The sequence below is a fragment of the Cololabis saira genome, chromosome 16, assembly GCF_033807715.1.
Source record: "Cololabis saira isolate AMF1-May2022 chromosome 16, fColSai1.1, whole genome shotgun sequence".
NCBI classification, from domain to species: Eukaryota; Metazoa; Chordata; class Actinopteri; order Beloniformes; family Belonidae; genus Cololabis; species Cololabis saira.
Window position 1 is genome coordinate 17314022 of NC_084602.1, and position 27759 is coordinate 17341780.

Consider the following 27759-nt stretch of genomic DNA (forward strand, 5'->3'; position numbering starts at 1 on the left):
GTTCAGCTGAGAAAGATTCCCAATGAAGAGTAAGAAGACTTCAAGTCCTCCCCAAGCAAATGTGCCCCATTATAAGACTATCCAATGCTCAGAGATGTACAAGAAAATCCCAAGAGCTTCATCTCAGACCCCACGAGCCTCACGAGCATGTTAGATGTCAGAAGTGCCTGACAGCACAATTAAAAGAAGACAAGTGTGGTTTCTTTGGAGAGGTTGCCAGGAGAAAGAACTGTCTACAAAGAACGTGGAAGCACGACTCGGTTTTGTCAAAACTGAATCTGAACAAACCAGAAGACTTCTGGAAAGATGTCAAATGGACAGATGAGACCAGATTAGGGCTGTGTGGTCTTGAGGCCCAGCACCACATTTGGCAAAAACCATGTCCAGCATTTCAGCAGAAGCCCCTCAGAACCACTGTCAAGCACCAGGGTGGAGGGATGATGGTCTGCACCTGGACACCTGTCAGTCATCGAGTAGACCATGAACTCCTCAGTGGACCACAATCTTCTACAGACAAAAATAGGGACATCTGTCTGGCATAAAGATTAGTTAAAAAAACTGGGTCACGTGATGGGAAATTATCCCAAACACAGCAGCAGCTCTACATCACACTGATGAAAAATAATAGAAGGTTTTGGAATGACCTGGTCCAAGTCCAGACCTGAACCTGGTTGAGATGCTGTGGTGGGACCTGCAGAGAGCTGTGTAGATGTGACCATCCAGAAACTCAACGAACCGAAGCAACGTCGGAAAGAAGAACGGACCAGAAGAGAGATGGTGAATGCATACATGAAACGACTGTTGCAAGTTACGCTAATTGAGTGTTGCCAACAGGCAAAGACTTTTTATTTCTTTTTGGTTTCATTTTGTTTGAAGTGAAAGTGAACAGGGAAACAAGTTGTATGTTGTTGTTGAAGTTGCATCTGGCTGATAACTGATTTCTATGATCTGATGTTTTGCAATATGTTTTGAGAGAGAAAATAAAACCCAGAGAATTCAAAGCAGGGTGCTAACTTTTACTTTGTGTTAATGAGCCGCTTGTGCTCGGTTGTGTGGCTTCTGTTGCTGCTGTAAGTAAGCACTGGCAGGTACTACTGATGTATGACCCACTTCTGTGAATTTAATGAATGAGGTTCCCTTTAATAACACAAACTGAAGCTGGCAGATCCATCAGACAAAATACTTCAATTCATTGTTTTCCAGTTCATTAGTTCAAGTTATATGATGTGATGTGATCATATATGACATTTTCTTGGATATCATATATGAAATTGCAGGCATTACAACCATTCTTTCAGACAGCACGCCCCAGCTGACTGAAATATTCAGAAGACTGTTTTGATTACCGGTAACCACCAGGATGAGACAAAGGTTTTGAATGTTGGCAAAGACAACTGAAAAAACTGGTTTCCTTCTTCACAAGCTTTTGCCTTTAAGCGTTCTGAAATGTGTTTGGTTGGCAAGTGGCTCCAGCCTTTATCGACAGCCTTTTAACTGTACCCAACTCATGTCAGAGCAGGTGATGAGTGTATTTGTGAGCGTGTTTTCGCGTGCATGAACACATATAATCAACCTGCACAGGAACAATAGGATTGTGACACCTACTCACTCTTCAGTGTCATTTGATCTTCCTGTGAACATGAAACAGCAAAAGGAAAACATGAAAGCGAAAAACAGTATCAGGACCGTGACAAATCACTGATGAGGAGATTAGAAGCAGCTTTTAATTCTTTCAGTTTCCTTAAAAGGAGCAAATATGTGTGCACACATGCAAGATGTTGAATAGATTTAGACAGCGAATGGAGAGTTTGTGTCACAGAGCTTCGTCAGCTCAAAGACAACACGTGGACAAAAACATAATATTTAAAACATCTCCCCCATGTTTATTGGTGTTTGCTGCATGCATCTTTCTGATAGAGAACTTTGTCTCGATATACCGCCCCCATCTGGTCTGGGTTGGCCACACTTGCACACGGGGTCTTAAAGCCCACTATTTAACCATGTGACTCCAGATCAAATGAGAGGAATATCCATCAGGAGAAGTGACGCCAGTGTTGATGCTCCTCCGCTCTAACTATTCCCTCAACTCCAGGAGTTTGTTTGCTGGTTTTCAACAGGAGAGAGTGATCCTGGTTATATCGTCTGTTTTCCCTCGGTGCTTGTGGGTTATCCATCTTTCAGCCTGATTGGAGTCACACACTACCAGATCTTAAAGCAGAAACACCTTTATCACCAAAAAACACATGGGAAATGAGGCGTGGCCACAAGCAAAACGCAAGTTATTCACTTGAAAAGAAGCATCTGTTTATGCTCTGATTTGTTCAGAACACAACTGAAAAAAGAAAATAAAATGCAGATTGTAAAGGAATGGGTTACCTCACAAGGGCAGCAGATTGTGCTGCGGAGAGCAGCAGACGAGCTACGGATCATGTGGAACGATGTTGTTGCTCTCTCACTGGCTTTGGTTCAAATTGAAATTCCTGTGATGTTCCAGATTTTGACATGCTAAGAAATCCATCTTTAGCCAGAGATGAACTTTTCGGGAGCAACTTTGTTTACACATCATGTAACTGCTGCAGTGTGACCACGAGCTACCCTCCGTGGAGGTAGAACGCCTCCTCACCCTGCACAACTGCCCCTGCTTCATTTGAATGAATACATGTTATGATCAAGGGGTTTCTGTTGGTTTTCCCTTGTTCCTTTGTTTCCCTTGTTTTGTACTCATGTCCCTTGTCCCTTGTGCGTCTTTTGAGTTTGGATACTTCCTGGTTCGCTCTGGAAGTGTGTTTCCTGGTGTGCAACCGCTTTTGTCTGCACCTGTGTCTCATTACCTCACTTGTATCTCCACAGTCAGCCAACCTGAACATGAAACCTTTACAAAGGTACTTCTGTTCACTGAGCTATCTGATGTGCAGCCCGATCTGTGTTAGCAGCGCATTGACAGCGGTCCTCACTTGTCGATCGCAAGGCACAAAATATTCCAAATACACAGTGCAACTCTCAGGAATGCGTGTCAGGCCACCTGCAGCCGGACTGAGACACATGTTTCTCCTCAGACAGTCGTGATTTTCTGTACATCTTAACAAGTCATGTTTGGTCATGTTTATACTACTTTTTTTTTTTAAGTTAATGAAATATTTGCTTTGTAAACAGGGTCGAGGAGTTGTTTGGGAAAAAAACTGCAGCTTTCTTGTCAGCAGCGCTGACAAGAATGTTACTTTTTAAACACCCCCATCATTTTGACCTTACTTCACTTGTTTATATCTCCATTTTTGCCTGACGCACATTTCACACAAAGCTGCTACCGGGTTAATTGAAGAGACTTAAAAATAAAACAAATATGTGACTCCAACAGGTGGTTGTAATGATGATTTACCCTTTTATGGACTTGTTTTAGTATCCAAGAAAGGCCAAGGAGCACAGAGGACAGATGAGCTCCACTGTGTCATAAAATGTTAGAGAAAAATCAGCGACATTTGCAAAAACGATGATCCTCAAAAAGACTGGCAGTGAGCTTACAATTTCTCCTTAGAGAGTGAACAATATACTGTAACTAAACAATACATGGGATCTGGAGGAATTCCAGTGTATTAATTTAAGAGCTGTGAGCCTAAACTATACACTAACAATCTCTGATATTTCAGACAGCAATTCATCAAGAACCACTCATCAACAACTGGTATAACCACAAAGGATTAAAGTGGGAAACGGTTGTCCAACTTCACAATATGCAGCTACATTCACAAATGGCACTTAAAACTTCATGTAGCAAAACAAGAAAGCCCAATGCTAACTTTGTCCAGAAGCAGTGTCAACATGTTTGTGCTTGGATGCATCTGGGACGGTCCATCACACAGTGGAAACATGTACCCTGGTCAGATGGAAAAGTAATGGAAGAAGCGTGCGGTCCAGACCAAAGATGAAAAGGAGCATCCAGAGCGCTGTCAGACGCAAATCCCTAACCCAAGCCCTGTGATGGTATGAGGTCGTATCAGTGTCCTTGGGATAGCTCGTTTCCACTTCTGAAATGGCAAAAAAATAAAGAAAAGTTCACGGAGATTTCAAGACCACATCTTTTTCAGGGACATACAAACCTTTTTTTCTTAAGATGCAAAACCAAAGTCTGCAATTCCAAAGACATGCCTGAGGAAGATGTGGGTACGGGTACTTCACCGGTCTTTCTGCAGTTGTGGCCTGTGTCTGAGGGAGAAAACAGCATAACTGCATTGTTGAAGACCTTAAAGGATATTTATAGCAAGAATTGGACAAAAGAACAAATGATACTCTTCATTGCTTGGTATCTTCAAAGCCAGAACACACTGTATGTGTTGTAAGAAGGAATGGTTAGAGAGTGGCAGAAGCTTTACTGTCTGAACAGTGTTTTGGAAGGTGTTGCATACCCTTCATATTCTCTGCAAGGAAATAAAAGCCTAAGAAAATAATGCACATATTTTCTGTTCCAACAAGGATGGCTCTGGATCAAACAGCCTCCCAGGTGCCACCCTGAAACCAGGCAGCCCGACTAGTGTGCAGCTTGAGGGTTGCTCCCCTGACAGACTATCGGGCTGCTGTCATGCAAACATGGTAGCTGGAGAGGTGGTCGAAGCTCAAAGTGCTTCACCCATTTTTAAGAACACCAATAGAAGTTTACTTGTAGAGCTGCTTATCAGAGGGTACAGTGTGATATTTTCAGCTTCCGATGGCTATTACCTTACATTCCTCTTCAGCGCTGTGCTCAGTATAGATGGTACCTCCTTGCAGCCTTACATCATGTGCAGGAGAAAAGAAACAGTATCCCTGTCTCATCTCTCATTTCTCATTCTCTCTGGCTGCTCAATTCTTTCTTATCTCAAACCCAGAAATAAGGAAAACTGCAGTTCCTCAACTGACCACTAGGGGCTGACTCCCAAAAAATGTGTTCTCTGTTGGCTCCCATGTTAAGATGTCCAACAAGCAATAAACATAGTTACAGCAGTAAATAAATGAATAAAATGTTTGGTTTTCATAGCTACATTTTACATCCAACTGTAGGATGGAAGAATTTTCATGTACCTCATATGCTAATCATATAAAGCCAGAAAATGTTGCATGATTAGGGGTGTGGTCTTTTGATTGATTGACAGCTGCTTATATCTAATGGCTCACTGTCATAACTTTAGCTACTTAGGACTGTCTTAACTTCATATCTGAGTTCTTAGAATAATCATTATATTGTAAAAAGAATGTGTCCTGTGCTGTTATCTGTAATGAGGGACTGGTTTTGGATCAGCTTTGAAGGGTTCAGGCTGCAGCTTCCTGAAGCAGTTATCTTCCCCCCTGGCTGAAAGCTTCTAGCCAGGATACCAGCTGGACTCCCACTTGCTCATTAGCTATTACCTCTCACGGCAGCTTGGCCCTGAAGTATTTGCCTTGGATCATTTCAGGACCCTTCAAGTTGGCTAACTGGACTACTCATGAAGGACGTCCAAAATGAGCGCTGCGAGAGCTGAAATGAAGACCAGCAGAACTGGACCAGAAACACGTATCTATTTATTTCATTACATTTCCCATTTTTTTATCTTAATTTCCATTTAGGAATTAATAAAGTATTTTTACATTAATTTGCAGTGAATTAAATATCTGTTCTCCGGAATCGGGCAAGTGTGGTTGCAGCTATTTGCATTATGGGTAACCTCCTTTAACACGTGGGTAATGTTTGCACGGCTGAATACACTTCTGGCAATCAAATCCTCTGAAAGAATCACTGAACTTCTGATGGCTTCTCTTGAACATACAATACCCTTTTATTGTGGAAAATAACACGTATCCTGATGAACAATAAATCCCGTCACTCCTGACATTGTACTTGACATATTCATGTGCCTTGTTGCATATTTTTCCATTTTGTGCAACTTTATACATTGATTTCACTACATTTTAGTGGGCAGTATAGCATTCTGTAGTCCATATATTCATTTGACAGCTTTAGTTGTTTTACAGATGAATATTTCAGTCAAATAAAAAAAAAAAAAAAAAAAAAAATATATATATATATATATATATATATATATATATATATATATATATATATATATATATATATAAGATACGATATCCTTTATTTTCTCCCTCAGTGGGGAAACTTATTTTGTTGTCAGCAGTACACTTAGCACACACATGTAGGGGAGGGGTAAAAAGACTGAAAAGTCAGAAATAAAAAATATATAAAAATATACGTATAAAATGTGTATTATTGCATATATATATATATATATATATATATATATATATATATATGGTTTCAGACAGCTCACAAAGGTTGTATTTAGGTCATATTTCACATGTTTAAGTTTCGTTCATATTCACATTGTATTTTTTTTTCTCTTCTTAGCTTTACTTTTCTTCTGGGTTTCATTAAAAATAATGCTCAAATGATCCATTATCTCTCCCAAAATGATGGTGCTGAGGGAAAGTCAGGAATCTGTATATAAGAGCTTTGTGCTTTTCTTCTTTCCTCTCTCATTAATCACCTCATTAATCACCGGTTTCTTCTCTGGTAACTTCTACTGCTCCATTGGAAACAGTTTATCAGACAATAAACCACATTAAGAGTTGGAACCCAAAAAACATGTCACAAATGTGATGTTTACCACTGTGTGGCATCTCCTCTCCTTTTAATAACAGTCTATACTGTATATGTCCGGAACAGAGGAGACCAGTTGCTGTGTCATCAGAGATGTTGGTTTTTGAAGTCATTGTTCAAATGAGTTAATGTGACTTGCAAATTATTGTACTATTTTTTTCTGACTTCTTTGAAAATTGTGGTATGTTTTGCCACAAAAGTATTTTTTTTTTAACTTTTTTTTTTTGCCGACATTTAGTAGTTGAGTATAGTATTACTTGAGTATTTTTGACATTGCTGTACAAATAGTTTTTAAAACTCGTCCCTGAAATACCTCCTGGCTCCTACAGAGTCAGCATAAAGACAACACTGAGATCATCTTCACATTAATAGACAATCTTTGTTATTGCAGGGCCCGGCGTCGCCTAGCAACCAGGTACAACAAACCGCTGCCAGCCTCGCGCTGCGAGTGGTGCTAACGTTAGCCAGGGAGCTAAGAACCATCCACACAAGTTTTGTTTTTAAAAGGGAAAATGGTGCAAGAAACCATACAGATATTTGCTCGCATTAAGCCCGCGAGGAGGACCGCGGCGGTAAGTGGCCAACGACTCGGGACATTAAGACGAACACAACTTTATTATTATTTTAATTTATAGAAGCTATAGAAGCTTCTATAAGCTTCTAGAAGTTATAAAAGCTATAAAAAAATAAAAGTCAATTTTGGCTGTAATCTGTTGAGACGTGGGTTTATAAATCAGGGTCTACTTCCAAAGACAACTGCAACTAACATAAACAGTCCAGTACACAATTACATGTTTATTCTTTTTCCAGTTCAGTTCATGTTTCTTCTCCTTCAGATGTTATCTTTTGTTGATGAAAAATCTTGTTTTTGTACTCAAATTCAGTAGGTTTGTGTATAAAAACACTAAATAAAATTGTACAAATTTATACAACAGTATCAACTAACTTACTAAAGTTTTTATGAGGCGGTTTTCTGTATTTATTTACCTGTCACATTAATGGAAAAACATGATGTGCTTGACAGCACAAACCCCAGCTATATTTCCTCATGGAATAGATGCATCCAACATTCAATCAATCTGATTAATCACAGCACTGGTGGACAAACCAAGTGAACCCTAAACCTGGTTGGTAGCAACAACTTCAAGCTGGATCAGAACTGCAACGTTCAGGAAGAATTTTGGACTACCGGTATTTGTTTTTCCAGAGCTGCTTCTGCTCAATTGCACATGGAGGACGTCTGGTGTGAACGGCTCTCTTGAGCTCCTTCCACAGCCTCTCTGTGGAGTTGAGGCCTAGCTTCTGACTGGACCACCCCAAATGGTGGATTTTCAGCTGGTGGACCACCTCCCTAACATTATCCAGGAGGTGGTTTTGATTAACCTTAACTAAATGTTAAGTGGTCCAGGCCCTGCGATGCAGCATAGTAAGTAAGTTAGCCCACATAATGAAGCCCCCTTCACCACAGGGATGAAGTTTTGATGTTGGAAGCATGTGCCGTACATAAGGTTGAGTACTCTTCCCAAACAGGTCAACCTTTGTTTCATTAGCCATCAATATATTTTACATACAGTATAATCATAAACAGTAGAGGTGCACAAAACAATTGGTTAGCGATAGGAATCAGAGCATGTTCATCCGGTATGACTTTGTATCCTTTTCCTGCCTTTTGCACGTAATAACTCTTGCTCATATGTCTTCATACTTCTCTTCTTTGGTTCAACATCAATTGATCACATGAACAGGAAACTTAATTTTTTTTTTGTCTATCAGTCAAAGTAGCTCTAACCACACCTGTAAATTAATTTTGATACCTGGACTCCAGGTGTGCAAACTACTGACTCCAATTAACTTTTGTTGAAGATATTAGTTTATGGTTTTTAATAGTTTGTTTTTATTCCAGCACTGTGAAAGTTAAGTAATAATAATAAATAATAATAATAATTCATTTTATTTAACAGCGCCTTTCATGTCACCCAAGGTCACCTTACAGAATAAAAACAAAACAATACAATAATAAAGGAAATACAATAATAATACAGTAGAAATTATAATACATACACACATACACAATACATACAATTAGACAATCAAGGAGCAACAGTACAGATAACAGAACAGTATGGTGGGAGGTAGTGTGTGGTGACCGGTCAAAGTGAATGGGCAAGTTTAAACAGGTGAGTCTTGAGTTGCGTTTTGAAGGTGGTGATGGAGTCTATTTGTCTTATGTATGGGGGGAGGGAGTTCCAGAGTCTGGGTGCCGTACAACTGAAAGCTCGGGCACCCATGCTGCTAAGGTGTGAGGTGGGAGTGAAAAGAAGTACCGTAGGTGTGTTCGATTAAGACAGGATAAACTGTAAACGTTTGTATTATTAGCTTAATCACAATTGTGTTTGTATTCTTTTGTGATTTTGATGGAGAGCTGTTGAAATTTTATGGCAAATTAATGCAGTAAACCAGTTAATTCCAAGAGCTTTGCATGCCTTTTCTTGCCTCCTTGCTTATATGCAGTGCACACATAATCACCTGTTATCAGCTCAGTGAAATATTTTCATCTCAATAAAGAATGTTTGATAAACACAGCAGCTGATGGATGAAAAAAAAAAGAAAAGAAAATCACATTTAGGATTTCTGTCGTGCTTTAGCTTTAGCTTACAATATCCACTGAAATGAAATAACCTCATCCTGGGGGCTGCTCAAAGCTTGATATGCGTTTCTGGGAAAGACAAAAAAAAAAGAAGAGGGTTGTGGTCAGGAGTGCAATCCTGCAAACAGAGCAACAATGGAAAACAGTCCAGTCACTTAGGTCTTCTCTTTTTTTTATTCCTGAATCCCTGGGGACTTGTAATTGCATCAGTTTCTATTGGAAACATATGCCAGAGCACATGTGTGGCATGTGCCCACCCCCATCCTCGGTTTCTGAGCTCAGAAATTGAGGACAGGGCTATTCAGACTAAACTAGCCAACCTCACTTAACTGTTCTCCTGTGCTTGAGCTCAGTCGATATTGGTTCAATGTACATTTTTCCTCGTCTCCCCTGAGGGATGGTTTTGGCTTGAATCTGCAGAGCTTCCCTGCGCTGTTCACTGATCCTGATGGCATCTTCAGTTCTATTGCTTTTCCACAGGATATGTGCTCCATAAAGTTCATCTTTTCATTTTGGGGCCTGCACTACCCAAACCACAAGTGTCTAAACTTGTATTTAAAACCTAACATGATATATTGACTTTATGTTTAAGTTTGGCTACATGGATGGTACCACACACAATAACAGCATACAAACGCAATGTAGCAGACAGACAGACAAAACAGTTCATGAATGCAAGTGTGGCTGCTCTCAAATGCTCCCCAAATATAATGAAGCAACAAACTCACTGCCTATACTTTCTACATAGTACCATGTCCGTTGGGACTGAGTTTGCTGTTGTATCTGGCTCTTTCAGGTGTACAGTGTGGACAATGAAGGGCAGACTGGGTCGTCTCTGGAGTTTGTGGTGCCCCGGGACATGGCTGCAGGTTTTGTTAACAACAAGAGGGAGAGCTACAAGTTCAGGTAATCTCTGAGAGATGCAAGTTTGGCTGTACAAGTTTACATTCCTTCATATTCAAATTTGCCATTTTCCCCTTTTCTTGGGCCTTTGAAGTTAGTCATAATGATTTATTTAATCTGTACAGATGTCTTACTTTAAAGAAAGTAATACAAAATTGTTATTCTGACATTCAATAGAAAATGGGAATACTACCCGACATAAACAGGAAAAGTTTTGTTAACATTGTGCTTGCTTTTCTAAACCGTTTATAAACAGGTCACAGCTGTAGCTCTGTTCACTCAGCTCAACTTATTGTGTCTGATAAAACCATCCTAATCTTAATAATAGAAAGTGAACTCATATCAGAAAAATACATACCTATATGACATCTGTTGTTTTTTTTTTTAATGTTGTAAGTAGGAGTGCTGAAGATGTCCCATGGACATCCGTTCTAAAAACATGGAAGATGATCTCCTCAGCCCTTTATTTGATTGTAAAAACTAGGACAACACATAAAGACAACACTCACAATTTAAACTCCTGTGGTTTCATTAAAAACCTGTTTCAAAAAAACATCTACTAGTATTGTCAGTAAAGAACCAGAAAATCTGTTCCACGATGGCCGTTAAGTCTTGAGCCTCGTACCTTCTGGGCAGCGCCATGCCATGCTCCCAAGGCCTACGTTCACAGTTAGCAGTCTGACTGCAGTGACACTCGGAGCCTATGAAAACCACACAGTCTTATAATAGCTTGTGGAGGTTCCCCCATGTCCTCATAGAAATACAGTTTCCACATTTAACTACCTATTTTGGTGGATTCCTCTCACAGCTCTCGTCTTTCTGTCGGTTAAAAGAGATGGATTCATCTTGTTGACATTTTGAATACTTGACCTTATTTAGTTCTGCTGCCAATGATGAAAACAAACCCCCATCATATGCTCTTTAGGCTATATTCAGGTCTTGAATGAAATAAGAGTCTGATGCTCTGTTTAGTTATTTTTCATCATGTTAAAGCAGCACTATGTAACTTTTCCACCTTAATATAATATTTCCAGAGTCATTGTGATGGTACATCAACTTCCAACAGGTTTAATGACACCTCTGTCATGGTCTGAGGAGGTCTCTATCGCCTTCACTGGCACTATGTAACTTTGAGGTGGCTGGTAGGAACCCTTCCACACTACTGGTAAAGCACTACCGCTTTAGTCCAAAGGAGCCGCCAAACTCAACAAAAGCTGAAAGTTACATTGTGCTGCTTTAAACAGTTGTCTTGTTCTTTTTTTCCAGATTCCAAAAAGTGTTCAATCAAGACAGCAAACAAGAGGAGATATTTGAAAATATTGCCAAACCAGTTGCAGAAAGGTAAAATCCTATCTGTACTTTTCAGAAATGACTAATGCATATGTGTGTTTGAATCAATGGCCTCTTATTTCACGAGTGATATGAATCCCCCCGCCAGCTACATTGCTACTTTTCCATCTCACAAATCCCAAACTTCAAAAGTTCTTCGTGATTGTCTGGCTCAGAGTAGTCGTCTCCCTGCACTAAAGTCCGGCCACACATGTCTCAGCCAGTCTTGTTGACAGGAAGTCAGTATAGATCAACTTTCTTTAACATCATGTCTATGATGTTTGGAATGATTTATATTCTTCTACCACTAAGTGGACGGAGTTGGCAGGCAAGAGGGCACCCTGTGCCGTCATGAGAGTGAACATTTTCAGGCCACAACACAATAGACGTGAGAAGAGTTGACTGCTTTGGATCTGGATTGTTTTCATTTCTATCGTCATGTTTTTGTTTTTTCCCTATTGAATAGAGTAAGTGATGGTGAAAGAAGATAATCTGGCATGTACAACCTTGCTTCAAAAGCTGATGGGACACTTAAATCTGATAGAGGGAACTGCAATCGGGACATGTTGCTTTGAAGGTCTGTTTTTGGTCTGTAGCAGCGTTTAATGCAGTTTATACCAGAGTAACATCTGCATGAATGTCAAGACAAGCTGTCCCTGAGGAACTTTGCCCAGAAGATCAGACTTGCTCTGCTGGCTCACACACTTCCTGTAGTAGATCTCGCAGCCTCTTGAACACAGTTTGCATTCCGACACCGTTGTGTCAAAACCAGAATTCAAATTCTCAGCAGTTTGTGCTGCAGTAGCTTCTCTGTGTGACTGAAACGCACAAGTTAGTCCTAACACCCTCTGTGCTTCTTTAAAGAAGAGTCCCATGACCCCAACTTCTGGCAGTTCGCCAGTTGTCCTTCCTGAAACTATTTCAGTTAGACTCTATCTCTTAGAGTTGTTCCCATGGGATCCCTGGCTGCCTCTTCCCGTGTCGTGGGGGCCCCGTCCGCGGGTCTCCTCGGCTGCCACTGGGGGGGTGGGCAGGCCTCGCTGGTGGTGGGTTTCCTCCCGCCCTCTTCTCGCCCTCTGTGGGGTTGCGGGTGGCCTACTATAGATACACTTCAGGTGGAGCTTTGATAGGATTTTGATAGGATTATTACACACACACACACACACACACACACACACACACACACACACACACACACACACACACACACACACACACACACACACACACACACACACACACACACACACACATACAGCCACAGATCTACCTTAGGAAAAAAGACAAGATGGTATGACCGTATGATTGAAAACATGAAGTGGCCCCAGTGAGCTGGTTTGGGATAAACTGGACGGAAGACTGGAAGGAAAGCAACCTACCAGTGTAACACATTTATGGGAACCTCTTCCATTCTAGAAAGAATGTCCTAGGATGAGTGTTCAGCTGTTATCTCTGCCAAAGGTGCTGAGGTACTTTTTCTGGAGCCGGAACACGTTGTTGCACCCTCAGATACAGAACGTCCCAAAGTGGCTGCTGGTTGAATGAGACACATTCAGTCCTTCTGAGAGTGTCGTTCAGAGTGTGCTCTCTCATCACTGGTGACATCTGTGGCATGGTGACTTGTGACAAAGTCCCACATTTTGGAGTGTCCTTTTATTGGAGAAGTACACTGCTCCTACCAACCTGCCACAATGTGGATTTGCTGTGTGCAGCTGATGTTTGAAAAAAACTTTTGGGCATATGTCATTCAAAGTAATTTTATGTTTGTCTATGCCAGTGTTTCTCAATCCTGGTCCTCGTGGGCCCCTGTCCTGCATGTTTTAAATGTTACCCTGCTTCAGCACACCGTGATACAAGTACCTGTGTCATCAACAGAGTTGTGCAGACATTGGTGACAAGCTAATGAGGACCTTTAATTAGAATCGGCTGTTTGTGCAGAGAGACATCTACAACATGCAGGACAGGGGCCCACGAGGACCAGGATTGTAAAACACTATGCTGTATGTGCGTTTATATTTTTGGTCACTATACCTATATATATATATATATATATATTTATTTATTTATTTATTTATTTATTTATTTATTTAGTAACCATTGTGGGAAAGAACACAGGGATCAAAGTAAGGGGGACAAAGCCCAGGAGGAAACACTGGCGTTTGCTTTTTAGAAACAAGGGAAATTCCTCAAAGAGAGTCAAAATGCAACAACAAAAACAAATGGAACATTTGGAGCCACACTACTAGTGATCCCAAAGGGTTTTAAATAAGAAGATTAACTTTCTGAAAACAACTCTGTTCTCAATATTGGCCAATACAAAGCCCAGGTAACAGAATCAGTATCAGAAAGTAAAAGAACTGTGATTGGACCATCTGCTGTCAGCTGAACACTGGAAACGCCCTGCGGCCCTTGCCCTGCTACAGGCATGACTGACATTTCTTGTCATCTAATTATCACAGTATGTGGCCATTTTTCTGCTTCCAACACACTGATTTAATTAAGTAATTCTTGACTTGATGGTTTATGTTCTTCAGGAGCAGTTTCTCTATTGTTGCACACTTTAGGTGTTTAGATTGAACTGGATTTTATCCCTTTTTGTAAATTTGTGGATGTAAGTACAAACAAAGTGAGAGCATCATCAATAAATAATTGTGTTGAGAATTTAAAGTAACCAGGGCTTACAGGGGAAAGACAGTAAATAAAACATGAACCTTAAAGTAAATATATAGAAACATGGAGGTTCCAAATCTTGTCAGGATTTAATATACAGTCAGATTCAAATATTCAAATATTTGTAAATTGGAGAATTTTTCCGATGATATCTCAGCGATGACGTTCAGCTTCTTGCTCTTCGCCGGTACAGATGAACACATTTTTCACTCCATTTCAACAGAGGAAAACCCATACTGTGTGGTACTTTGCTTGACCCCCTTTCCAAACTGACTTCCAAAACAGAAAATAGCCAACAAGACAGGGAATTTCCTGTGATCTAATGTTGGTCTTGTTGTCCTGTTGTGAACAAGACTCATCACTCAGTTTAGTTCGACCACCTCTTCGACATTCCACTCAGTCAAGTCACAATAGGGCCTATTTGTGGAATCCTGCAAGTGCTTTGGATTATCTCTGCTATTAGGAGACACATAAACAACCCAGTGAGATGTCTGGAACGGTTGACGCGGTTGTGTCTGACCTGACTCACGCAGGTCCACTGATGTGGGTATTATGTTGCTGTCTAGAGTCAGCGTTTTAATAGTCCTCCCTCTGCAGTGGCAGATTGGAAACATCAGGTTCAAGAGTTGCAGTCACAACCAGCCTGTGTCTTTCCATATCAATCTGATCTCTCTGTCTTTGAGACTTTGATATGAGCATATGTCTGCAGTCTTGAGGACACTAGTCATCCTGTCTCGCCATATTCCAGTCTCTCTCGATGGTTTGCTATTTCTTTGTCTGCTGCCAGTCGCTTTGACGTTCTGCAGGAAAGTTTCTCAGGGTTAGAGTCTTTCAATCCTGACTTCTGTAGCCAAAACACAGCAGCAAAAGAGTGACTAGCTCTGTCTTTTACATTGTTCAACCCCACGTTCCAAAAAAGCTTTATAAAACGTAAATATAAAGAAAACGTAATGATCATAAACCCCTATATATTTCACTTTTAAAACAAGTCTTTAAACCTATTTTTATTCTTTAGCTTTCAACCTCAACAGGACTTTTTATCTTAATTTAATCTTAGGTGTTTTAGTCTGTCTTAATGTGTTAAATTTAAATTGTTCTTATGTCATGTGTTTTTATCTGTTTCATGTTTCCCATAGTCTCTTTCATATTCCGCCATATGCAGCACTTTGTTTCAGCTGTGGTTGTTTACAGTGCTTTTCAAGACTGTTTTGTTTTTGTCCATCTTATTGTCAACAGACAGTTCAGAACCCTGGATGGGTGATGCTCTGATGGTGCACTAGTATCTAACAAATGAGCAATTTACACATCTGGGAATGAAATATCAATGCTGAAAGGTTTATGCAGGTTTAAGAGCAACACATTTTACCATCCAGATGTCTTTTTGGGGGAAGGCCTTGCATTTTTCAGCAAGACAGTGTAAAACCACTTACTGCATCCATTACAAAAGCATGAATTTGTAGAAGGGTCCATTTGCTGAACTGGCCTGCCTGCGTTAGCATCTCAAATCCTGTATCAGACAAGAACGGGAGTACAACTCTTATCATCTGGTCTCCTTAGTTCCCAGACGTTTTTTGGATCGTTGTTAAATGAAGAGAGGATTCTTCACAGTAGTGAGAATCGCTCTATCCCAACTGCCATGAAATTCAAATTTACATGTGTTTGCATAGGATGGTACTTTGAACATTTCATTTGTTGTATTGGTATTGAAAAGTTCTTTAAATATTCAGTAATCAGTTTTTTATTTAGACTTTAACTATCAAATATAGTAATTTTTATTTTTAGCCGGTATATGTCCTGTTGGCAAAGTGCATTGTCAAGGGTCATGAATGAACTTAATCTGTGACATAAAGTTAATATCCAACACTTGGATAATGAACGAATATCTACGTTGTTGACATTGGCAAAACCCTATAGGCACAACAGGAAACAATAATCACTAACAGAATCAAATTCAAACAGATTCTGTCGTCAGGAAATATTTATTTAACTTAAGTTAGAAATCTTTATAAATAGTTACATCTCTGGAGCTCCTGTACAGACTTCTCAGTTAGCAATGGCTGGCAGGTTTCTATTTTTTTTTCTTTCTTTGTGGCTGGCTGTGCTCTGTCATACTTGGCACTATTCAGGTTTTAGCTAAAAGCTCTAAGTTGCTTACTTGCACACAAATCTCTGTCTCTGCTGTGGTGTAACCGAAACCAGCCATTTCATCTCCAACACAGTAGTTTAAAAACAAACCAGCATTAATAGCTCCAAAAGAAGAAGAGCCAGTATAATGATGTTGGGCTGGCAATGCAGACGATCTTTCTGCATTGTAATGCCACTTCGCAAGGCAGTGAAACCTGCAGTCAAAGTTTAAAGAAGAATGGGGCTCTGTTCAGTCTCCAGGAAAGCTGAGGTGTAAACAGGAACAAGCATTGGGAAACGCCCAAGCCTCAGTGGCGGGGTCCAGGCCGCATCATTAGTACTGACATTAAGTTAAACGCGGAGCCTGCGTCTTTTCTCGCCGCTGCCAATCACCGCCATGACTCATGCTAGATTAAATGGACGCCCAACGGCCGTCCAAGTCAAACTAACCAACCACCATTCTCTTGAGTGGACAAGGGTTTTATATAAACTGACAAGTTGTTTTTCCCCTCCTGTTCTCATGCAAGGTGTGGAGTTGTACAGCACACAGGAAAGGAAAACTGCTCAAACGGTTACTTGGAAGTTCCATTAGAAAAGTGAGAGGATTAAGTCTGCAAAATACTGTGAGAAGATATTTTTACACTGAACAGGCGTGTCGGAAGGCAATGACTTCATCCTTACCTTTGATTACAGTTCAGTGTCAACAGCCAGGCTGTCAGTTTAGCTTTTCCTGCTAGTTTGTTTCCAAGACTAAAACATGATTTTTTTTTTCTATACATATAAATATCATGTCTCGTACGGGTTCCATCGTTTTGGAAAAACCAATGGTTTCCATGGCTTTGTGCACATGTAGGACGACAGGTTTGTGCCAAACCAAAATTTACTGGACCCTGCCTAGCTGAGACGGTTTGGGCTCTTTTAGTCACTTATACACCGAGACATTCCTCCTCCACCAGCGGATGTCTGTCGCCACAGCAGCTCCCTACTGTCTGTCATCCTTTTCTCTGGATTTGAAGTGTCAGATTGAATTCACATTGAAGCCCGGTGGCTGCTAGGGACAGTTTTAGAAGCTCAAATGGTGATGTCATAAGATGCATACACACAAATGAGCTGGAAGTGGTGACATTTACAGGTAATTTACAGGTAACAGATAAAATGGGAATGTTTTTATTTGACATCATGCTGCTGGTTGTATTTTGAGGGAAACATCAATTTACAAAAATTAAGAGTAGACTTAATATTATTAGAGTTATTGTTAGACATGTTGTAAAATATGTGAGTTGCAAAGTCATCCGTCAGTTGTGCTGGACCGGGTCATGGGGGGCAGCTCTCAGAGCAGAGATCTCCAGACCTCCTGCTCGCTCAGCCACTTACGCATTCCTAAATTACCAAGATACAATCTCGCCAGCACAAAATGGGTCTTCTCTGAGGCTTCCTCCCAGCGGGATATGACTGAAACACCGCCCAGACTACTTCAGCATGCTGCTTTCAGGGCTGAGAAACTGCTACTTTACTGTCTGCCCTTCCCAAATTTAAGATAGAGCTCCTCATCTTGACCCTAAGGGTGAGGCGAGCCGCTCTTTGGAAGAACCTTATTTCAGTTTTTGTGCTCTTATTTTTTCCGTTGCTATTCAGAGCTTTCCCTTTCGTCTCAGCTCTATTTTTTCTAAAATAGAACATCACCGTGTCCAAATCGCTGCAGCTATGTTCCAGTCTGCCTTTCAATCTCATACTCTGATCTACCATTTGTCAACAAGACTCCGAGACAATTTAAGTCCTCTACTTGATGCAGCATCTCACATCCAACCAAGAGAGGATAACCTGCCCTTAAGAGTCAGCATTATGTTCTCAGACCTGCAGGTGCTTCTTCAGGGGGTTTCAAGGGGTTTTACTCTCTTTGCTACTGACCTTTCTGTCCCCACTCATCTGTAGTGAAAGCTTGATTCACATTGCTGAGTGTAAGTCAGACTAGTTCCCAGTTTTAGTCTAGTTTGTTACCCTAATATGGGCAACATTTTTGGGTCCAGCCAAGAGGTAGAAGAGTAGTCGTGCCCACTTACTTATATCTATGTTTTATTTATGTGCTGCTGCAGTGGATGAAGGTTCTCTGGTGTGATTGAGACATTATGGTTCCCTGTCTTGAGAGACTGCTAATGCCTCTATCTCTTTGTCAAGGCTTTTCTTTTCAAATGACTTCAGATTGCTTAGTGTTTTGGTGGTAATTTGGTCCTACCGACCTCATAAAGACCTACGGAGCAGATACCACCTCTCTGCAGTTGGGATGAAAATTACAAGCTCTATGTCTGAAACTGACATCAGTGAAATTGTCTTTTAACCTATAGATCATCCCCTTACGGAAGATGACACATGGCAGAACATGAAGTCAAACTCAATCAGCTGTTCTTGTTCATGCCATACTAGGAGCTCACAGCATATTCTTGTTGTACTTGAAACGGTTTATTAATCAACTGTTTACAAGCCGTGTGTATTTGCACATGATCCACTTCCCTGTCTTGCAGCAGTCCTGGGTTTGACTCATTAACCTTGAGCCTTAGCTGCAAACATGCTCATCTCTCCACCCTCTATCCTGTCCGTCTCATTGCTAAAAAATAAGATATCTTAGACGATATCCTGGGAAGAGTTGAAAGCACAGATACATATATAATAGTCCAGTGCATCTACTTCAACAGGTTTGATCAGTGTAGACATTTCAGTTTTAAATATTTGTATTTACATGAACAAATCATAAGGTTAGATGGTTTTGAATGTTTTTGCTAATCTGTACTAGAAATCAAGTATGGTTTCTGAGTGTCAGATGTGTGCATCTTTGCAGTGCACTGGCTGGCTACAACGGGACAATATTTGCATATGGCCAGACAGGAAGTGGGAAGACCTTCACCATCACAGGAGGGGCGGAGCGCTACAGTGACCGCGGCATAATTCCTCGCACCCTGTCCTACCTGTACAACCGCTTCAGCCAGGTTAACATAGTCTCTCCTTTCAGTCAGACTTTTGTATCATACAACACACATTTATGAAATACAAGAATAACATAAACTAACAGAAATGGAAATTCCTTCTGGCTGCCTGTAACATGATTAAATGCCCTCTGCTGCAAACTCCTTATTCCCTCTGCCAAGTGTCCCGGGTGCTGGTATTTCAATCTCCAGTCCAGATTCTGATGGTATGATTTTGCTTCACAGGACACCATGGTGTACACCACACACATATCCTATCTGGAAATCTACAACGAAATGGGATATGACCTTCTGGACTCACGACACGAGGCGTCTAGACTGGAAGACCTGCAGTCAGTTTTCTTTTGCTTAATATTTGCTTCTTTTTTTCTTTAAACTGCTTGTGAAATAAATGTTAGATGGCTGATCCACATAATGTATACGTAATCTTGAAGCCATGTACCCCTTAACAACAAATGTATTAACCGACAAGCTTATTATTGTCCCAAATAACAGCCGCCTGAACAGCCGTTTCTGAGCCTGACTCAGGGTTATTGTCCACTGAACTTTGGAGGCTGTAATACTTAGCAGCCCACTAAGAGCTGCTGACCGACATAATGAGACTGTGGGACAGCGATGGATGTGGTCAGGCCGATGGCAGACTCCACCACGGAGGGTCACAGTTGTTCATAACCAGTCTCTGCAGTAAATCTGAGGGAAGTTGTTTTCTGGGTCCATGTGACTCTTGTTTCAGCCCCTCTGTTTTAACCTGTTTTTGTACATCTAACTGCACAGATTTAATAGATGTCCTACATTTTCATATGCAACTTCATTTTAAATAAATTGTATTATTTTGCAAACAATCCAACTCAAGGTTTAGATATCCACAAATCTGGAAATAGATGGTGCCTGTTGTGAACCTTTGGCCACACTTGCTGATTCAAGAAGAAGCTGTTGCACTGGCACGTTTTTCTCCTTCCATCTCTCTTTTTCCATGTTTTACATTTCATCTTTCCACTATTTTTATCATGCATTCCCTTTTCCTCTCTCTCAATGCCTAAACATATGTGAACTGCCTTCATTCATTCCATCTCTTTTTTTGTGAAGGTACAACACTCGAATTATATTTTGGGTTGGCTTGGCTGTCGAGACACAGCTCTTAATCACAATAAGATTGATACTGTTTCATCAGACCACCTCAATTATCCGCGCATTTTAACATAATTGTCTGCACGTGTTCTCCACTCATTTCACCTTGTTGACATGCCAGTCTAGTAGCCACACTCTCCAATCTCTGGGGGCTGGATGGAAATGATGTGGTAAGATCGTTGCAGTCATTCAGCCTGTCTGTTAATAAAGCACCAAGAAAACGATCCTCTGTTTATATTTAAAACAAAGCGTCGACTTGCAGCAAGTTTGAACCTGTAGATGGAGGACGTGTCAGACTGAGCCCACGCCCACGTCCAAATGGGATTATTTGACATCAAAATGGTGGGACACAATGCTTCCCATTTCTAATTCACCATTTCAAGTTAATTTCAAGATAGTCGGGGGCCCCGGGGCAAAATAAGGACCGTTTGGTTCAGATTCTCGCAAATTCGCCAAATTTGGCACAGATGTTGTCCATACCATACATAATCATTTTAAGATGGGTGCCAAGATTGGCGCCCCATGGTGCTGCCATATTTCGCAATCCAATATGGCTGCCACCCCCAAAAAACGGAAAGGCCTAGAATCATAAATGATACCACTTTTTATGTGTTTTCTGGATCGTAGAATCTGATTCTGGTGTTATTTCAATGATTTGAGGTCAAGATTACCGCTCAAGGTCAAGGTTACTCATCAAAGTTAGTATATAAAAGGTAATATCGGGATAAAATCCAGTATTTTTGGGTCGCCATGCCAGCTTCTACCCCCAAAAGTTTTTTTTTTCTTCTCATTATAAGCTATACTCAAAAGTCAAAGCAATCAGATTATGTCATCTCAATGATATTAGGTCAAGTTTACCCCTCAAGTTTACCCAAGTTAACATAAAGGTAATTTTGGGGTCATTAAAAAAAATCTTATCATTATTTAAATAATATTTGCCATTTAACCTATTTTCAAACTTGTCAGAGACAAGTCAGGAGTCAAACAGTAACAACAAACACATCTGATGTGTTTGCTGAATCAGCCTGCCAGTTAACCAAGATGAAGGTACCCTAATGAGGCTATACAGGTGCACATACATGGTGCATGATTCATGGTGCACATACAAAAGACAGGTAAGTTGTAATATTAGCAAAGTGCATGCATTTTTCTGATAGACAACATAATGACATTTGTGTTTGTGTACTATGTTCGCACCGTAGACAGCGATGTTGTCATTTTGGCAATCCGGTTTTTCGAGACCCTTGGCCTAACAGAGCTCTGGGTGGGTTTTGGTACTGGTCGAAAATATCGTGACATACCAGTCCATACCATCTACTCTGATCTCGGTCCATCAAAGTCCTTGGCACTACCCCTCTTCCACAGCTTAACAGGATGTGACACAACTTCCCAGTTTCTTGGATGTGGCAAGAAGACAGCTTGGGCAGCCTGGAGAAGCATACCAGACCTCACCAACACACTAGTTGCTCTCACACACACCCCTGACCTCTTCAGTCTTGAGTCTGTGCATATGCAGAACATTGAGCGTTTCGTCGTCCTCATGTACAGCAAGGGGTGTGGTGCAGCTGGTGTCAATGAGGCCAGACATCGCCTCTTCACCACTGGAAGTAGATCACTGGAAAACCTCCCACCTACCCAAGCTGCATTGTTCCAGCATGTCAAGCGAGCGCTACTGCAGGCAAGTTTCTACTGGAATCAGGCAACCTCGGTCCAGCAGGAAATTCCTGACTTCAGTGAGTGGGGCTGGCACAAAGATGGCACTGGCACATGGCAACCACTGTGGACCACTCTTAATGATGCATCAGCAGCATGTGACCTTCTTGTACGCTGTGGCTGCCTCAAGGGATGCATGGGAAGGTGCAAATGCAATCGTATCGGTGTCCGATGCACAATCCTCTGCAAATGCGAAGGTGGGTGCCTTAATAACGAAGATGACAGCCATTAACTCCCCGCTTTGCAAGGAATGGAGACACAATAAAGAATGTAAATGACATTTTGAAGTTTTACGGAATAACTATTTTGATTACATTGTCCCCTACTGTCAGTTGTTTAGTTAAAGTTGAAGTTGTACTTGTGGACTTGTGGAAAAAAAAAGAAAAAAAAAAAAAAGGCTGTGTCCCTAAACACATTTTGTTTGTCTTTTTCTGTTGGCACATATACATTTTAATTGAAAATTGTTTGTTATTCGTTTATTGTTTATAATAAACAATCTACTGTTTTGAGTTGTGAAACATTGATACATACATACAAGTATAGCTTATAATGAAAAAAAAAAAAAAAAAAAAAAATGTTTTGGGCGTGGCATCTAGCATGGCACACCAGAAATACTGGATTTTACCCCTATATTGCCTTTATATACCAACTTTGATGAGTAAAATTGACCTTGAGTGGTAATCTTGACCTCAAATCATTGAAATAACACCAGAATCAGATTCTACGATCCAGAAAACACATAAAAAGTGGTATCATTTATGATTCTAGGCCTTTCCGTTTTTTGGGGGGTGGCAGCCATATTGGATTGCGCAATATGGCAGCACCATGGGGCGCCAATCTTGGCACCCATCTTAAAATGATTAAGTATGGTATGGACAACATCTGTGCCAAATTTGGCGAATTTGCGAGAATCTGAACCAAAATATCCCCGGGGCAGCAGACTAAGAGTGCACAATCTCCCCTTGCAAGACGTTTTTGATGGCATTTATAATGCAAAGATTAGTGCATCCTCAATTATGTCTTTGGTGTTTTGTGTGAAATCTTCACTAAAACCATCTCATTGTAGTGGGTCTTATTGGGAAAATACAAACTTAGACCAACAATAACTTTTTTAACCATTCATTATTCATTTATAAATATGAAGCCAAAAAGAAGAAAACAAAGTTGTGTGAACAATGCTAAACAGCTCCATGATTCAACACCTTGTGAATCCACCTTTAACTGTAATAACTTCCTGTGTTACCTGATGAGTCTCCAACATGGTTGTGGAGGAAATTTGTGTCATTCTTCTTTCCAGCTGTTGTGCAACAAAGGGAGTGCTGGTTTAGTTATTACAGAGTTATTAATAATTGTCTTACGATATTTATTAATAATTAATAATGAAGATGACTTATCAAAATGAATAAATCAAAACGGGGAAAAAATAACTAAACCGCACAATCAGTCTTCAAATGGCTGTTATTCTATGCCTGCCAGCCTGTTGCCAGGGGTGGTGCTGTAGAGTAACAGAGAAGGAAGGCGTCCGAGCACAAGCCTCTGCTACCAGCAAAGGACTGTAGCCCAACACGGAGTTGCTTTAGTTCATTGGGATTTTTTGTTGTTTGATTATGCACAGCTGCAGGTCCTTTTAAGTTAAACACTTGCTACTGGCTAGGGCATCATGTAACCTCTTTTAGATTTCAGTCAGTCTGATCAGGATTTGGTGGTGTTCTTTGGACCATTTCGTTTTTGTTTCATGAGTCAGGGTTGACTAAGCTTTAGCGGTGTGACAGATATGCTCACATTTGTCTTGAGAATATACTCATAGAAGAGTTCATGTTCAATTCGATGATTACAAGATGCCCAGGTCCTGTCAGGTTTTGTTCCAACTTGTACACATGACTCTACAGCTTGTCTGAAATGCATTATCAACTTACAATCGGGCAAACTACCATAAAAGAAGCTGAAAAAAGATGTATTGTATATCTTGGACATTTATCAAGTTTTATAGATGCCAAAGTGACAACAGGGTTTTATCATAATAAGCCAAAGTTGCTTTGAAATAATTGTTGATCTTAGATGCACTGCAGCTTCTTTGGAATGCGTTTTATAATGCATTTTACACAAAGGTTTTACTGCTTTCTCATTTTCAGAAGAGTAATGATTATGGAGGATGCAGACCAGAACATCCACCTCAGAAACCTGTCTCTGCAGCAGTCTGCAAACGAAGAGGAGGCCCTGAATCTACTCTTCCTGGGTGACACCAACCGTATGATTGCGGAAGTAAGAAAATAAGGAAACACACACTCACACCATGGAGGCAGTGTTTTTAGCGAGGACTGTAAACAGTAAGCAAAAATACCTCTGACCACTCCCAGGGTAAGTGGCACAAAGGGTTTCTTTTTTGTTCCACAAATGCAATATGCATCCTAAAAGCTACCTTAGGACCCTTCTAAAATATTATTTTGGTCCCCTGTGGTCCATTTTACCAGTTTTTCCCCCTGTAAAAGCAAGCATTCTCTCTGTAATTTATGTTTATGTTGTGGTGCTTTTCTTTTTCTTTTTCTACACTGGCCCAGACTCCCCACATTGATGAGACATGTGGTGGGTCAGCCACTGCTTTGCGATCTGAGGTTTGCAGCAAAAGCTTGATATCACCTTGTGTGCTCCTGCTGCTGGTTTGTAAGTAAACGATGGACAGTAGAGGTAAACTAGCTCATAATGTTCAATCAAAGACACCCTTTTTCATGTTCAAAGACGATTTTGAAGTCTGTTTTTGATGTGGCTGGGATTCATCCATCAAACAAAACCACTACAAAATAATGTGAAAGCTGTGGTATCTGGGATGAAAAGTTCCTTTAAATGGCAGCAAGTTTTGAGAAGTATTCCAGCAGAAACGTATCAGATAATTCATGCACTTTCAAGGCTGTATCTTAAAATATATCCTATTGGTTGAATGTATCAGAGGACACGTTCCATGTTTCCACTGCTCTGGAAGGACCTTTCAGTAGAAATTTATTTGAAAATATATCAGCGCAGTGGTCCAAGGACACCCCAGAGAGGTCCACCCACACAGAGATGCTTTATTTTATGTCCTCTGCGAGACTTGATTGCGAGAAGGTTTCTCTTGAGCCTAAAACATACAAAGAACCATGAACGATGTTCATTCATCTTTGCCAGAATCATCTCACAACTAAGTGCTCCACATAGACTCTCAATAATGTTCACAGCAATGCTTCTTTTCTTCTCTTAATTTCAGACATGTGGCTAAAAGATGACACTTCCCTTTATGGTTTGCCCAGTAGACCTTTAGCTCACTCACTTTGAGATTTGGCAATTCCCTGCATAGTTTTATTGGACATGAAATAAATTACAACTTCTCAGCTTCATGTGCTTCCCTCAGCTTTGTCGGGAAACGCTTCCTCTCATCTGTTGCTTTCTGTTTATTCTGCAAACTTCACGTCATGCGGGGTCTGAACTACCCCCCAGAGCAGGCTGCACAGCAGATGAACTAAATTCAAACTTAATTCTTGATATTTGAATCAGCCAGCTCTTACTGTTGCATATATTTTCACAATATTACCTTTTTTTTTAGCTAAACCACAGCATCACTGTGTGTGGTCAGCGCGTGATCCTTAAAAGACCAACATGTGGTCAGCTGAGATCTCAGTAAGGCTCTGTCACCTCAAATTGACCTCACAGCTAAGACTATATTATTTTGTAGCTTTAGTGTTAGCATTTCTCTGTAAACATGCACACTGTTGATGGCCACCTAAACATGACCTACAGCATTTGTCTGTTGTCATCTTGTCTGTGGTCAACTCTCGTTATTCTGGAACATTAAACTGAAGTAGAGCCCACCCGAACTCTGGTACAGTAGTAATGCGATCCCAAACGTGTTGCTGAAAAGGGCACAACAGTCAGAGATAAGAAGCAACGGCCACTTCATATCTGTGAGCATCTGCTGGTGTCTTTTGACAACTTTTAACGGTCGTCCAGGAGCACCACTATAGATCTCCACTCTGCTCACTGAGAATCAGTTCACAGTTCACCAGTTTTTAGTACAGTCTTGTTCATCATTGAGACACCCCAACAACAGCAGAGTAATCTGAGTATCTCTGTAGATGACAGGGTTCTGATTTATACTGGAAGTCTGAGGTGTACAAAGTGAAGAGAAATGGTGAAAGTATATTGCGCTGTGGAGCTCCAGTGCTCATGACTGCCTGCCCAGACACACAAGTTGTGACTTTAACAAGCGGTTGTTGGCTAATTTATGACAACATGAAGTCAGGACCAGAGAACATTTTGTCAATGAATTACCAGGAAATCCATCTGTGGATTTTTTATGTTGATGTCAGTTTCATCAAGGATTCAGAGGCTAATCCAAGTAAATTTCAACGTCTTTCCTCCAAAAACATTAAATAGTGCTATTTATGATCATCATCTTGTGTTGAATCTGTTTGCGAAGAATCAAAAACCAAAAAGTCCACTGACTATGTCATGGAATATGTATTTCCTGTGGGTTTTTTTTCTCTTACTCAGTCAGGACCCCGTGAGTAACTCATCCCACTTTAGTTAATAATGCTTATTTGTGCAAAGTGACTCACACTCTATTTTTGTCTCCTCCTGCTCCCAACCTGACTTCCACTGACCATCTGAAAATCAAGTCCAGCTTTTTCAAAGCCGCCACCATGTGTTTACAGCTCATCAGTTGCACATGGCCAGACTTTGATCTGAGCCTGTGGGAGCCAGAGAGAATGGTCGTCCAGGAAAACGTGTTTTTGTTGTTTGAATATGAAAAATACTAGGTTGAGAATTTTGCCACGTGTCTTGGTATTCTAGGTTTTGGAATACATTAAGACTATGTATAATTTTTTTTAATAGTTAAGTTTTTAAGCATTTTCTTTTATTCCACTAATTTTGTTCTGTTTGTCACCCTCAGACTCCCACGAATCAGGCATCCACTCGTTCCCACTGCGTTTTCACCGTGCACTTATGCAGGCGTGAGCCGGGCTCAGCCACCGTCCGCCGATCCAAACTCCACCTGGTGGACCTGGCTGGGTCAGACAGAGTTAGCAAAACTGGTCTGAATGGGGTTCTGCTCACTGAGGCCAAGTACATCAACCTGTCGCTCCACCACTTGGAGCAGGTACGCACTCCTTTTTTCTGTTGGCACGTGTAGCAGGTGAGATTTCTAGGATTTTTTGATTTCCTTTTAGGAATTAATAAAATTCTTCCAGGAGTTTATACATGCGTGCGTGGACAGATTATGTCAGAGCGGGTAAAACAATAACAATCACATTGTTCCGGTTGTCATGAAACTTCCCAGTTGTTTAGTTGAGTGACTTATAAAGTAATGTGCAGCCCTAATTCCAATAAAGTTGAGATACTGTGTAAAAAGTAATTAGAGCAATTGCGACTCTCACTCACTCATCATCACTCATCTTCTTCCGCTTATCCGTTCCCGGGTCGCGGGGCAGCAGCCTCAGCAGGGATGCCCAGACTTCCTTCACCCCAGACACTTCCTCCAGCTCTTCCGGGGGGAGTCCGAGGCGTTCCCAGGGCAGCCGAGAGACATAGTCTCTCCAGCGTGTCCTGGGTCTTCCCCGGGGTGTCCTCCCGGAGGGACATGCCTGGAACACCTCCCTAGGGAGGCGTCCAGGAGG

General features: G+C 40.9%; 1 protein-coding gene across 1 annotated transcript in view; it reads left to right on the forward strand.

Annotated features, from left to right (window-relative positions):
• Window positions 1–7059: 7059 nt before the first annotated feature.
• Window positions 7060–27759, forward strand: part of kif6 (kinesin family member 6) — a 100663-nt gene continuing 79963 nt past the window's right edge. The window contains exons 1-7 of the mRNA XM_061743275.1: window positions 7060–7194; window positions 10066–10175; window positions 11439–11513; window positions 19129–19276; window positions 19499–19605; window positions 24247–24376; window positions 27036–27242. Of these exons, the coding sequence (XP_061599259.1) occupies window positions 7135–7194; window positions 10066–10175; window positions 11439–11513; window positions 19129–19276; window positions 19499–19605; window positions 24247–24376; window positions 27036–27242 (837 nt within the window). The 5' untranslated portion in view covers window positions 7060–7134. The remainder of the gene's footprint in view (window positions 7195–10065; window positions 10176–11438; window positions 11514–19128; window positions 19277–19498; window positions 19606–24246; window positions 24377–27035; window positions 27243–27759) is intronic.